This window comes from Panthera uncia, chromosome C2 (genome assembly GCF_023721935.1).
Source record: "Panthera uncia isolate 11264 chromosome C2, Puncia_PCG_1.0, whole genome shotgun sequence".
NCBI lineage: Eukaryota > Metazoa > Chordata > Mammalia > Carnivora > Felidae > Panthera > Panthera uncia.
Window position 1 is genome coordinate 104350680 of NC_064810.1, and position 12969 is coordinate 104363648.

Consider the following 12969-nt stretch of genomic DNA (forward strand, 5'->3'; position numbering starts at 1 on the left):
GTTAGAGGAGTGCCGAGGGAGTAGATTGTCACGCCGCCAATTTTTTGTTTGGTGTTGGGTTTGCGTGCTCGCTTATTTGATTTTCTTCCTCCCAAAAGCAATAAAGGTGGAGACGGAAGAGTGTTATTGCCTTAGTAATCGTCGTTATCGTCTTAGATAATCAGTAAACAAATCTGCATCGTAGGAAGTTAATGTTTAAGACACCACACGTAGCAAAATTGGTTATCTCACGCTGGGGGAGGAGGAAACTAGCTTAACGATAATAAATCATGGGTGTGTGTCTGTGTGGAGTCGTGTGTGATTAAACTGTAATGATTTATTTGCAAAAATGCATTAAAATCAGTGTTTCTTCTACCTGAAGGTGAAGGCATTCACAGGTTGGGTGCAAATTAGTTTCTCACATTAAAGTTAACTGGTTAGTGGAGAAATGGGAGAAGGCTGCCCGAGGCAGGGAGAGGAGGTTTCTTCCGAAAGAAATTAAGTGTATATAGGGTTTTATTGTTATTTAAACGAATGGAAATTACAGCGATTCAACATTTTCTGTAACTCACACTACATTATTTATCTGTAATAAACGGTAAGAAAGTGAATAAACTCTTGGCCTTGGTTTGGGTCGACCGTGAGAACAAACTTACAACAACTGATAGATATCGAAGCTACAGTTTTCCGCTGACGATTTGAGAGGGTGAAAATCACTTTCACGAATATATTTCTCATAAATGACTGTACCTTAACTAACCAGTTTTGAGAAGCCGTTTTAAAACTTAACTACTACATTACATGTTTATTTTAAACAATTCAAGAGCTGGGCGGACCCTTGGGGTCCTGAATTTTATTGGAACCTGTGTATCTGTCTGCAGGCTGTCAACTGAACTTTATTCAATGTTTTTTACCAAAACAACATTTTGAAATATCCTGTCTCCAGAAAATATTTTCATCTAATGAAACAACATAATTAAACTTCATGAACATTTATTAGTATATGATTTAAAACCTTGTCGTTGTTGTTTAACTAAACTTCCCTTGGGCCAGTGGGGATCTGTGATGAGACACAGCAGATTTCTCATAGCTCCATCTGGTATCAACACCACTATTCCTAAATATATACAAGGAGTCAATATGCCAGCAAAATCTATGGGAAAATCTATTTGGTGTCTGAGCATTCCCTGTTTACCTTTAAAATGGTCATTTTCCCTCAACCTCAGTAGATGGAATTTAAAAAGTAACTACTGAGTTTCCTAATCCCTTGCCAGACTTCTAGTAGTGGTTATGTTGGGGCTGTTTGCGAATACATTTTTAACACCTCAGTTTCAGAGCCATTTGAGCAAGACATCCATTTAGCTGACCCCATTACTGGTCATTCTGCTAAAAAAACCTTAAAAACGGATTTTCATAAAGGATTAAAGTTTTATGGTTATTCCCCTCTGACAATATCAGAATTAAAGTGGTTATAAATAGTAAACCAAGACCAAATGTAAAATCATATTCCTAAATTCATATAACCTTGGAAAACATATTTGAGTCCCTTTTGTAGTGTGATACAACAAATGCAAGAATTCATAATTCCTTAATACCTAAAAAGTATTGCTATTGGAAACTTAAAGATCTTAATTATTTCTCCTAAAAGCAGCAATAAATGTTTTAAGAAGAACAAAAGATAACTTCAGAATTCAAGAGAAAAAAAGGAAAAGTAACATTTCTAAGAAGTATGATTTCCATTTTCCTTAAATTCACTAAATGTGAACATTTTAATCTAAAGAGTAGTATAGTATGACAAAGATACTCTATGTGTATATGTTCTAGAACTGCTAATATATTACATTATAACTGTGTTCTCTTTTTACAAATGATTCAGGTTGCTTTGACTATAGTTCTCAAATTATGTTAACTTTGTGTTCACAACCTAACCGATGGGCAGAACTATACATATCAAAGTTCTGTAATTGCTTTTATTTTTACTGAGAGTATCAGATCCAAGAAGATGAACACGTTACCTTTAACATCAGAAGAAAACCTGCACTAATATTCATACTACTTGAAAATGTCCCCCAGCCACGCTTGAAGAGATGTATTTGTTTATGCACTCAAGTAATTACAACTTTCCGTATGTAAATATTCGTGATATATATATATATGGCCACATTACTCATAGCAAGCTTTGTCCTGCACAATATAGACAAATGGCTCAGTAATATAGATGTTCCTTCCACATAACAAACTAATTCGGTGAAAATAGTCCAGGAATAGAATTTTAAGTTGTAGCTTTGACAGAGAGAGAGAGAGAGAGAGAGGGAGAGAAACCTTTCTCCCAGTGAACCTCTCTTTTTGAATAGTCCACGATAAATAAAATTAGATGGGGGGGGGGGGTTAAGCAACGTAATTTTTTTTTCGAACTCCAAGAGGGACAATCATTTGCTTTTCAAAATTAGGAAATTACTGTTGATTTTTAATGTTTCTGGGGATGCTAAAGAAGAACTCCTGTAGTTCATTGTGGGAAGGGTCCGGCTGCAGGGAGTTGTAAGGGAGAAGGGGTCAGGATCCTGAGACCTCAAAGAGAGAACGAAGTCAAACTGTCCTTGACCAGGCGCTAAGGAAACACTTTAAAATGAAATCTGTCAGGGAACAGCTGCTCAGGAAACGTGTTAAATAGGCTGGCCCGAGTTGGGTTTGTCCGTAGAGGTGTCGGCTAGGGCTCTAAGATGCGAGTAGTGGGGTGAATCACAAACTCCCCGGGGCAGGAAGCTTAGTAAAGATCCAGGCTCAGCTCTCGCTGCAGGCCGGGAAGCCCCTATAGGGAGCCGCGCGGGTCTGGGACGCTGTAGACGACCGTGACCCTGAGCAAGCTTGTGAACACAGGTTGCCGGACTGTGTGGGTGGGAGGGTGGGTGAGGAGCGGGGGTGTAGGATTGGGACACAGAGTCAGGATACGGAACTGGTGTGCCCGGCGCCTAACGCTGGTCAAGGAAGCCCGGCTGCAAGGCGGGGCGGAGCAGTTGCGCTGCACCCTGACGCGGTGAGAGGTTGTAGGGTCGGTTGCGGAGTCCGGGTACCCGACTGACTCCAGCAGCCGCGCACTTGTCAGTTTCCTCTTGGCCACGCCCCGGCGGAGTAGGTCCAGCTCCCCAGTGTTTAACTGAATCGTGACACCAACGCAAAATCCACGCCTAATTAAATTAATTAGGGATTCTCGTCAACCCTGGATTAATGGCCAAGAGCACAGGCGGCCGAGGCCATCTGAAAACCCGGACGGCCTGGGACCGGCCTCCTCTTCCCGCCCCCTCCCGTCCCCTTCACTGCCCTCCCACTCCAGCTCCAGCCTGCCTGGACTCCAGCCTCAATCAATCTCAATCTCTCTCTCTCTCTCTCTCTCTCTCTCTCTCTCTCTCTCTCTCAATCTCTCCCTCTTTCTCCCTCCCTCCCAACCCCCAATCTCCCACCCCCAGGTAGTGGTGCGGGTGCTTCCCCAGGAAGGGGCTCCCTCCGAGTTGCGAAGGGGAGGTAATTTACTCAGAACAAGGGGCCGCCTTTGCGAAGTATAAATAGTGAGACTTCAAGCGCAGCATTGCTATCAGATCTGAACTCTCCGCAGGAAGAATTGTCAAAGATCTTAACATTGAACAAGCGCGCTCCGGCAGGGAAGCATCAGTTCCCATTTCCCTCCGGCGGCCCCCGCCCCTTCCCTCTTCCTCCTCCTCCTCCTCCTCCTCCTCCTCCTCCTCCTCCTCCTCTTCTTACTTCTTTTTCTCCTACTTCTCCTCTTTCTTCTTTCTTCTCTTCTTTTTCTTCTTCTTCTTCTTCTTCTTCTTCTTCTTCTTCTTCTTCCTCCTCCTCCAGCTCCTCCCCCACCCCCTGCCCCATTGATGTGTTATTACTGGGGGGGCTGGGGCAGTAAAAAAAGAAGAAGGAAAAAAAGAGCGGGTCTCGGCTGGGAGAGGTTGAGCGCGGAGCTGACCGGCATCGGCGGCGATGGAAGAACTTACGGCGTTCGTCTCTAAGTCTTTTGACCAGAAAGTGAAGGAGAAGAAGGAGGCGATCACGTACCGGGAGGTGCTGGAGAGCGGGCCGCTGCGCGGGACCAAGGAGCCGACGGGCTGCACCGATCCCGGCCGCGACGACCGCAGCAGCCCAGCAGTCCGGGCGGCCGGCGGAGGCGGCGGCGGAGGAGGAGGCGGAGGCGGAGGCGGAGGAGGCGGAGGAGGTGCAGGAGGAGGAGGAGGAGCAGGCGGAGGAGCTGGAGGAGGGCGCTCTCCCGTCCGGGAGCTGGACATGGGCGCCGCTGAGAGAAGCAGGGAGCCGGGCAGCCCGCGGCTCACCGAGGGTAACGGCCTAACCCCCCAGCCGCGGTTCCCCTTCCCGCCTTCCTGACTCCTCTCGGGCGGGAGAGGACCCCGAGGCCCAGCGGGGAGCGGGGGGGGACGCGGAGCGGGCCCTTGGACCCCAGCTTTGGAAGCTAGAGTGATGATGGAGGGGTGGGAGTCCGGTGGTGTGCACGGTCGTGGGTGGGGTCCGAGTGTGTGTGAAGAGGGGGGGCGTGGGGTTTGCGCGCGCCCTTCTCGGATGCTCTCGCTATTCCCATTCCACTGAAGCGCATTTCACCAGCCAGAGGATGGGCCCGCAACCCAGACGGCCCGCGGGCGGACGGGGAAGTTCGGTGGGCCCGGCTGCCGCAGGGGTGCTGACAGCCGCTGGGCCAGGCGGCAGGATTCTGATTAGCATCTAGCGCCGAGTTTGCGGGAGCCCCTTTCCTAGGCCTGAGAAAGAAAGAAAAAGAGAGGAAAGAGAGAGAGAGGGAGGGAGATTTCACCCTGGGGTCACCCCCGGGTTTCGGGCCACGGCTAAGATCCACTCGAACTCCACGAAGATCCTGGATCCTCGGATCCTGGAGGTCAAAACTTCCCATTCTCTTTGAGCTGTTACGATTGAACGAGGCCGAGGCAGGCTAAGGTCCAGGCTAGGCTGTTTCTCTCGGGAGACGCTTTAGGCTCCCTTTTTTGGGGATTGGTTTTTCGGTATTTACACAATTGCATTACTGTTTCGAATCATCTCTGGTTTCGTGTGGGGGGGAGGGGGGAGGGAATCCTTCCGTGCCAACAAAGTGTTAGGAAATGGCTTTATCTAAATGGTGGAGCGTCCTGTACCAATTCAAAAGAATTCAACAATAAAATTAATTTGGCACTCGGTGCCTGCAGTAACTGGTGTGCTGCCATATTTTTCCAATTAAGAAAATATGTGACATGCGTAGAATCACATATTTAAGCAAGCAATTAAGTTGTTTATAACACGGTCTGTTCCTGTTTAGGCCAATAAATGGAAATTTGGGGGCGAAATCGAGATTATATTAAGTCTATTAATCAACTGGAAATGTGGACATCTTTCTCTTTGAAGCTCCAAAAGTTTGAGAGGCATCCATCCACTGTGGATAACCCGAAATAGACAAAGCCTTCTCACCCCTTTGGCAGAATCTGAAGGGTGTTTTTCATGTTTAAATTTCATTACAATATCAGTGGAAATATTTTCTTATTAACTTGGCCCCTAACGTTTACTATAATGTTACCCGCTTCCTCCCCAATGGAAGGACAAATGTCCATAAAACGAACTCTGAGAACAAGAAATGCGGGCAACACCTAAAATCACCGTAGCTAGAATGCTAGACTGGGCTAGGATCTAGAGGCTCCTTCTTCCCCCAGACCAGGCAGCAGGTCCTCCTAAATTTGAAAAGTATAGCACCGCTGTCGGGCGGCCCAGTGCAGGCTCCCCTGCCTGAGTCCGCAGCTCCAGGCCCTGGGTACACCAGCATGTCGCATCGTGCGGTTAGGGTCACAACCCGGGCAGACGTGGTCCTGGAATTGTTGATTTCCAAGCTCAGGACAAGTATTAATTTTTCTGCAGGCCGGCTCTTCCGGAAATGATTTTTAACACCCATGCTGATCGGGATCCTGGGCTAGGAAGAACCACAAACAGCCTCGACTATCCAAACTCAGCTTTGACACCTTAAAAACCCAAGGTTCCGACTCAGGCGCAGAGCGTGAAGGTTCCAGAGGGCAGTTCATGTTGATATGGGCTTTCCTGATCACTGGCCCTTACTCTCATATATATATATATATATATATATATATATATATATATATATAATCTCCCTCGGTTGACTCTGTATGCTCACGTTCGCAGAGCTCCTGTTTTTAAAGGGAGAAGGAAGGACAGCATAAAGTAGCAACGGGTGTGTGCAAACCCAGAGCAGAAAAATGCATATTTTATTAAACAACCGAGCTGCTGGATGCATGAAAAGGCTTTGAGCAACCAATAGAAACCAAGGATCACGAATGTTCCGCTTGAACCTGTTGATCTCTGTGGGTTTAAGCGTTTAGGGTCGAGTCTGTCTTTCCAATGGGGAGAGAGAAGGAGAGAACAGAGGCAGCGGTCTGTTTCGCGCGCCACCGGAGGCTGGTTCTCCGCCTCTCGCCTTTTGGCCTGGCGTGGGCGGCGAGCCCTTCAGGCCGCCAACATGGCGTGGGCGCCTCTTGTCAGGCGTCCCGTGTCTGGCGTGGGGGATAGAGACTGCCTGGCCACCCGTGGGCTGTCAGCAGGGTTGGGCTCGTACCCTGGGTCAGCACCGAAAGCCCGGAGATGCGGCTCTCTGTGCCGCACAGCACCCGGGTCTTGTTCTGCCGCCGCAACCCTTGAGCTCAATTGTTCCCAAATTAGAGCAGCAAGTTTGAGAGAAACAGAGCCAGCGGAGGCCAGAGCTGGCCTGAAAATGGCCCAGCGCTCTGGGAATAGCCGGTGAGAGGCCAGTGCATGGCCTCGCCGCGCCCTTCTGCCCTGACCGGGTTCTGTGCCTGGCCGGGTGCGGCGCTCTTGATTTCTGGTGTGCTTGGCAGAGTGTGAGTGCTAGAGAGGGTGAGTGGAATGCATTTGGCGTTCGCGGGGGAGGGCAGGGGACGGTGGAGTGCACAGTGAGGAGGTGAGTAGGCTACAGTTGCGGACGGTTGTGTGGGTGAATAGCTGAGGAAGGGCGGCCGCCCAGAGTTGATCCTTCACGTCTCCAGATTCCTCTTCCTCAGGGCAGGGTGAGACAGTGGACAGAACTCCGGGAGGGGGCAGGATCCTCCATCCTTTTGGAGACAAATCTGGTAACAGGATTTGCCGTGTTGTTTTTGTCCGTGTGTGTGTGTGTGTGTGTGTGTGTGTTTCTGTGTGCGCACGTGGACATTCGCGTGGCCCTACTTGTGGTGCCCCCTCCAGTGTCCCCAGAGCTGAAGGATCGCAAAGAGGATGCGAAAGGGATGGAGGACGAAGGCCAGACCAAAATCAAGCAGAGGCGAAGTCGGACCAATTTTACTCTGGAACAACTCAACGAACTGGAGAGGCTTTTTGATGAGACCCACTACCCGGACGCTTTCATGCGCGAGGAACTGAGCCAACGGCTGGGGCTGTCCGAAGCCCGAGTGCAGGTACCTAGCTGTGAGGAGGTCAAGGCAGGGCCCAGGGAGTGGAGGAGGGGCACGCGTGGAGGAGAGGCCGCTTGGGGGACATACAGCGAGGGCGCAGCGGGTTCAAGAACCTGGAGTGAGGTGAGAAGGAAAAGGATGGTCTTTACTAGAGGTCCTATTTTCCAAAGTAAATCTTAGTATTATAGCCTACCCCCCCCCCCCATCCCAACATATGTTCCCAGCAGAAGAAAGCTGTGCTGGGCTTGCTCCCAGAGTTTCTATAAACCACACCCCACCCCCCTCGCCTCACGATGCCTTTAATGTGGTTTAATCCTAATGGGCCTACTTTTATAAGCCTTAAAAAAAAATCCCACAGAAAGCGTTTTATCTTCTGGATGCCTTAAAAGTTACAACGAATATTTTGTTCGCCTGAGTTGTTTTTCCTTGAGGGTCTGCTCCGGGGTCTAGGGTTGCCAAGCGGATATGCCAATTAGGTTTATAGATGTACAGACTATAAAGAAAATTAGCAACTGTTAAGTGCGGAAATTTACAGTTTGCCGTTAGCAGTCGATCTCAAACTGTGTGTAAAACAGTAAAGCAGTAAATGCATTTTGGTCACTCTTTGTTCCTTCACTTAACCTGACAGCAAACCTGAACCTACAGAAACTTGATTTTAAAACAATTCACATATCTTAATATTGGCATTCCCAAAGTCCAACACCCAACAAGTGCCTTAATGTGATGGAGTTAGGGTTGGAGCAGGTTTTCTTTACTGGTTTGTGGGGGTGAATATAATGGCAATAGGCTTTGGGGGCATTCAAGGTGGAAAATTATGTACATACATGCATGCATATCCTTCTAGTTTTATGGAGAAAACATTTAAATGTTTCAGATTGTATTTCCGCTCAAATAATAAACTAGGAGAAAATGATGGTCATTATTTGTTTGAACACATGGAGCAGTTTTAGGCCTGAACATCTGCAGCTGTTACAAAGTATCACTGTAACAGATACTCCCAGGGTCTCTGGGCGCAGAGACCACCATCTGCAGCAAACTATGCAATTCTTATGGGGCTTCCCCGCATCTTGTAATAGGATCAGGACAAAAACAGAGCAGTCACGTTGAAGGGGAAAAGTAATAATAGGCTGCCTTGGTCATCACAGCCGTCAATAGAAGGCTCTGCTCTTCCTTTTTAAGCCTCTCCTGCTTTGCTGTGTGTACTGAAATCTCTAGAGACTCAGCAACCCCTTAAAGACATGATGATAATTATTACAGTTATGAGCATTAGTATCGCAGTTCCAACTCTTCTAGGGGAAAAAAGAGGCAAGAAGCCTCAGGCCATGTGAGTTACACAAAGGATGCCACCCTGGCATGAAATCTACCCTTCTATTACACTAAATGGCAGGGGAATTTTTGAAGATTTACATTGACTATGACACGGCTTTCAAAAACAAGAAAAATCTCTGAAGCACTATTTTTCTTTTATAGTTTTTTTTTTCAAACCTTAATTTGTGAATCAGTCAATATGCTGTATTATTGGAACATAATGCTGTATGACTGGAGTGTAAAAGCAAGGTTTATATGAATTTTTAAAAATCTGTCATACTGCCTTTAAAAGTTGGCAAGTTTATTTAAGAAGGTGATATCTGGGAGAAGACAGTATCCAGGAGTTACTTGATTCATACCCCATCCCCTTTTCACAGCATGTTGTTCTTTTTTTTTTTTTTCTCATAAGAAGTGAACTTTATTGCTGGTCTTTATTTTTTCATACTTTTATTTAAATTTTAGAGTTATTTTCTGGATGCATCTCTGCTACCCTAACTGCTTTTTCTATAGAAGCAAATTAGATTATCATGATAATAGCACAATTATGCTGCAACTGTGTTACACTCTGCTGCACAGAGGAACAGAGAAATTCTAAACTTCTTTGTAGTGAGGCTTTTATGACACTAATTACCTCTTCCCCCACTCTTATCTTCCTCCCCCCCCAACCAAAAAAAAAAAAAAAAAACCAAACCCAGAGTCACTATTTGCTTTGGTGTTTGGTTTTTCTTGAAGATGAAGCTAATTAATATTACAGGCTATTAATGAGCACATTCTTCTCAGGTCTTACTGGGCAAACATCTAAACCCATTATCACTTTGGTATCAGGTATCAGGGAGAGTTTTAGGCCTTGGGGACTCTGTAATGCAGAAAGATGAAACCAGGACTAATAGTAATTTATCAAGAAACAATTTATCTTGCAAAAGTCTATGAAATCTATTTTTGCTGTTTACTTGCATTATTTGACTTTGGAAATTGAGAGTGTTTTTTATAATTCAAATATTGCTTGCTGTATCTCTCAATCCTTGCCTAAAACACTACTCTTTTGTCATTGTACTCTGGTAATTAAAAGAAAATATTGGAATTCGTAACATCTAGGCTTTATTTTGTTTTTCCAATTTGTAGGTTTGGTTTCAGAATCGAAGAGCTAAATGCAGAAAACAGGAAAATCAACTCCATAAAGGTATGCTTCTCAAAGAAAATCATATTCTCAGTAAAAAGAGAATTGGGTAATATCATTATACAAAGTCAGAAAGAAACTTCTAAAATAAAATCATGGTATTTATTTAAAAATCTGCTCTGAAGGCAGTTAATGAAAGTCCTAAAGTTTGGGAGTAAATTACATTTATTTTAATTATGGCAGCAGTGTAGGAAGATAACTGTCCAGTTCCAGAGGAATTAGTTCTGTCTTAGTATCATTTGGAACCCTGGAAAACAGTGCTGGAAATATTAACCTCATATTATTGTGTTTTGTTCCCTATTTTTTTCATAGGTGTTCTCATAGGGGCTGCCAGCCAGTTTGAAGCTTGTAGAGTTGCACCTTATGTCAACGTAGGGGCTTTAAGGATGCCATTTCAGCAGGCAAGTATAGCCCGCTTTCAACCTGTTTTTAACTGTAAAAAGACCCGGATGTTTGCTTGAATTGTTGAATATACCTTCTCTCTGAGTCCCAATGTTGGTGTCCATGCAGTTGAAGAATAATTTTGAGATGATATAGTGGATTCACTCCCCTTTAAAAAAAAAAAAAAAAACCTATACAATGTCAAGGGCCTACGTGTCTAGTCCTTTCTGTCCTCATGGGAAACCTGCAGGGGCCTGAGGCCAGCAACCGGTCCTTTAAAAATGCACTAAAGATTGCACTTGGGGAGAGAAAGGAAAAGCCTTTTGATTAAGATTTTGTCAGATCCAATACAGAGGTAAGTCCTCAGGTGTTTTCTAAGGCAACTTTCTAAATATTTTTCTAGGTATTTCTTACCCCTTAGTCACATTAAATGTGTCTGGCAGAAGAAGAGTAAATAAATAAAAGTACTTCCAACTCAGACTTGATTTTTTAAAGGTGCCTCTGCAAACAAAGCTTCATCTCTAGTAGAGAGGGAAGCCTTGGTCTTCCCAGGGATGCCCTGCCTCTGCAATCCCTTTCTTAGGTATAAAGAAACTTTTAAGACTACATTTTAAAAGGACAGCCTGCAGCAAAGATTTAATCCTGGGAAATCCCAGTGCTCTAAACACCCCTGCTCTTCAAGCCTAAGGGCGCAAGCCTTACCCAACCAGTGCCTGACCTTGCCCATCCTTAGCCAGGACCCCTGCTTGGTATGGCTGTGAAGTCGTGAATTAGCTCTCAGTTGGCAGCACCCTAGCTCTCAGCTGGCAGTCTCCCCTAGACTGGGGAGACACCTGGGCTTACCCATGTATTGACAGTTAGTGTTAGGGAGATCTTAGCTCTCTTGGCACCACAGGACTCTAGCATCCTGATGCTAGGCTTTTGAAGCAAGGAGAATGATTGGAGAAAGAGAGAGTGGGATCTTAAAAGGAGACCCTTACTACTCATAAAGTGATCTGCAGGCCTGCAGCACCAGCAGCACCAGGGAGGCAGTTAGAAAGGCAGAATCTCAGGTCCCAACGCAGACCGTCTGAATCAGAATCTGCATTTTAACAAGATCTGCATTATAACAAGGCTGATTGTTACAGCAGTAAATGTTGGAAGTGCTAACAATTGTGCCAGTTGTTATGAAGATGAATTAATTTCCCTAAGTAACAAGGAAAAGTTTTACAGTTTGCTTGTTAGTACTTGGTTACTTGTTAGTGCTTTAGTGGGGTAAGGGATGTATGATGGCATCGAGAGAGCCTTTCCAAATTACCTTTCTAATTTTGAGGAGGGCTATTAACACGATAGCAAGGTTGCCCTCTGATGGGCCCAGCTCCTGAGAGGAGCGGCCACATTCCTGCAGATAGGAGTCCCTCAGGGCCCAGGGAGATAAGGCGCTGAGCGAGTTGCACAGACTCTGGCGCACCGGAATATCCCAGATTCAGTAACAGACTGAGGAGGTCAGCCAAACGCCCCTTTCCTGTCCCTAGCCCCAGCCTTCCCCCTCGCCAAGCTGGACGCCGTTAATGCTCTGTTTCTATTCTGTTGTCACCCTAGGATAGTCATTGCAACGTGACGCCCTTGTCCTTTCAGGTTCAGGCGCAGCTGCAGCTGGACAGCGCCGTGGCGCACGCGCACCACCACCTGCACCCGCACCTGGCCGCGCACGCGCCCTACATGATGTTCCCGGCGCCGCCCTTCGGACTGCCGCTGGCCACGCTGGCCGCTGACTCAGCCTCCGCCGCCTCCGTGGTGGCTGCCGCCGCCGCCGCCAAGACCACCAGCAAGAACTCCAGCATCGCCGATCTCAGACTGAAAGCCAAAAAGCATGCTGCCGCCCTGGGTCTGTGACGCCAACGCCAGCGCCAACGTCGCGCCTTCAGCGCGGCGTGCACCCTGCACACCCTCCGCGCCTCGCTGCTTTTCCGTTTATCCCCCACAGATCTCCGGAACCTACCCTCTTCCCGCCCCGCTGATCGCCCTTTGCCCCTCTCCACAACCTGGACTTGGAGGGCGAGACTCCGCGCGGGACCCTCGATCCCACTAGGCGCAGCAGCTCCGTTGCTCCTGACCATTCACTTACCCAAGGGCATAGAATTCGGCTTCGTAGGGGCAAGTTTTCGGGAAGTCTGGAGAGAGACTGAACAAGGGAACGCTAGGACAGCGGAGTGTGGCTCAAGGCAAAGCTGCAACGATGGATTCTTGAGTAGAAATAAAAATCCTGTTAATAAAAAATGAAAAAAAAAAAAAAAAAAAAAGTAGAAAAGACAAACCAGAGAGAAAAAAAGAAAAGGGGAACTTATTGCTATTTGGCAGAAGCTGAAATTGGAGAAAGAATCAAGGAACAAAAACAAATTTTAAAAATTAAAGTATTTTATACATTTAAAAAATATGGAAAAATAACCCGGACGAATCTCGAGAGAATGGGGAGGGGGGGTACCAACTTAAAGTGTATGTTTTTTTTTTAATGGGCTGAAAAGGCAAAACAGAAGGAAGAGGTATACTTATTTAAAGAACTAAGGTTAAAAAAGTGCGCAGCTGGGAAGTTCACAGGTTTTGAAACTGACCTTTTTCTGCGAAGTTCACTTTAATACAAGAAATTTGATAAGAGAGGCGGGCCTCCTTTTACGT

The 12969-nt window shown here is 46.4% G+C and overlaps 1 protein-coding gene across 1 annotated transcript; it reads left to right on the top strand.

The window, feature by feature from the left end:
- Positions 1–3720: 3720 nt before the first annotated feature.
- On the top strand, positions 3721–12593 carry SHOX2 (short stature homeobox 2). The gene is made up of 5 exons (XM_049629646.1): positions 3721–4318; positions 7243–7451; positions 9879–9936; positions 10246–10334; positions 11896–12593. Exons 1-5 carry the CDS (start codon positions 3967–3969, stop codon positions 12187–12189), a joined length of 1002 nt encoding a protein of 333 aa, XP_049485603.1. The 5' UTR covers positions 3721–3966; the 3' UTR covers positions 12190–12593.
- The last annotated feature ends 376 nt before the right edge of the window (positions 12594–12969 follow it).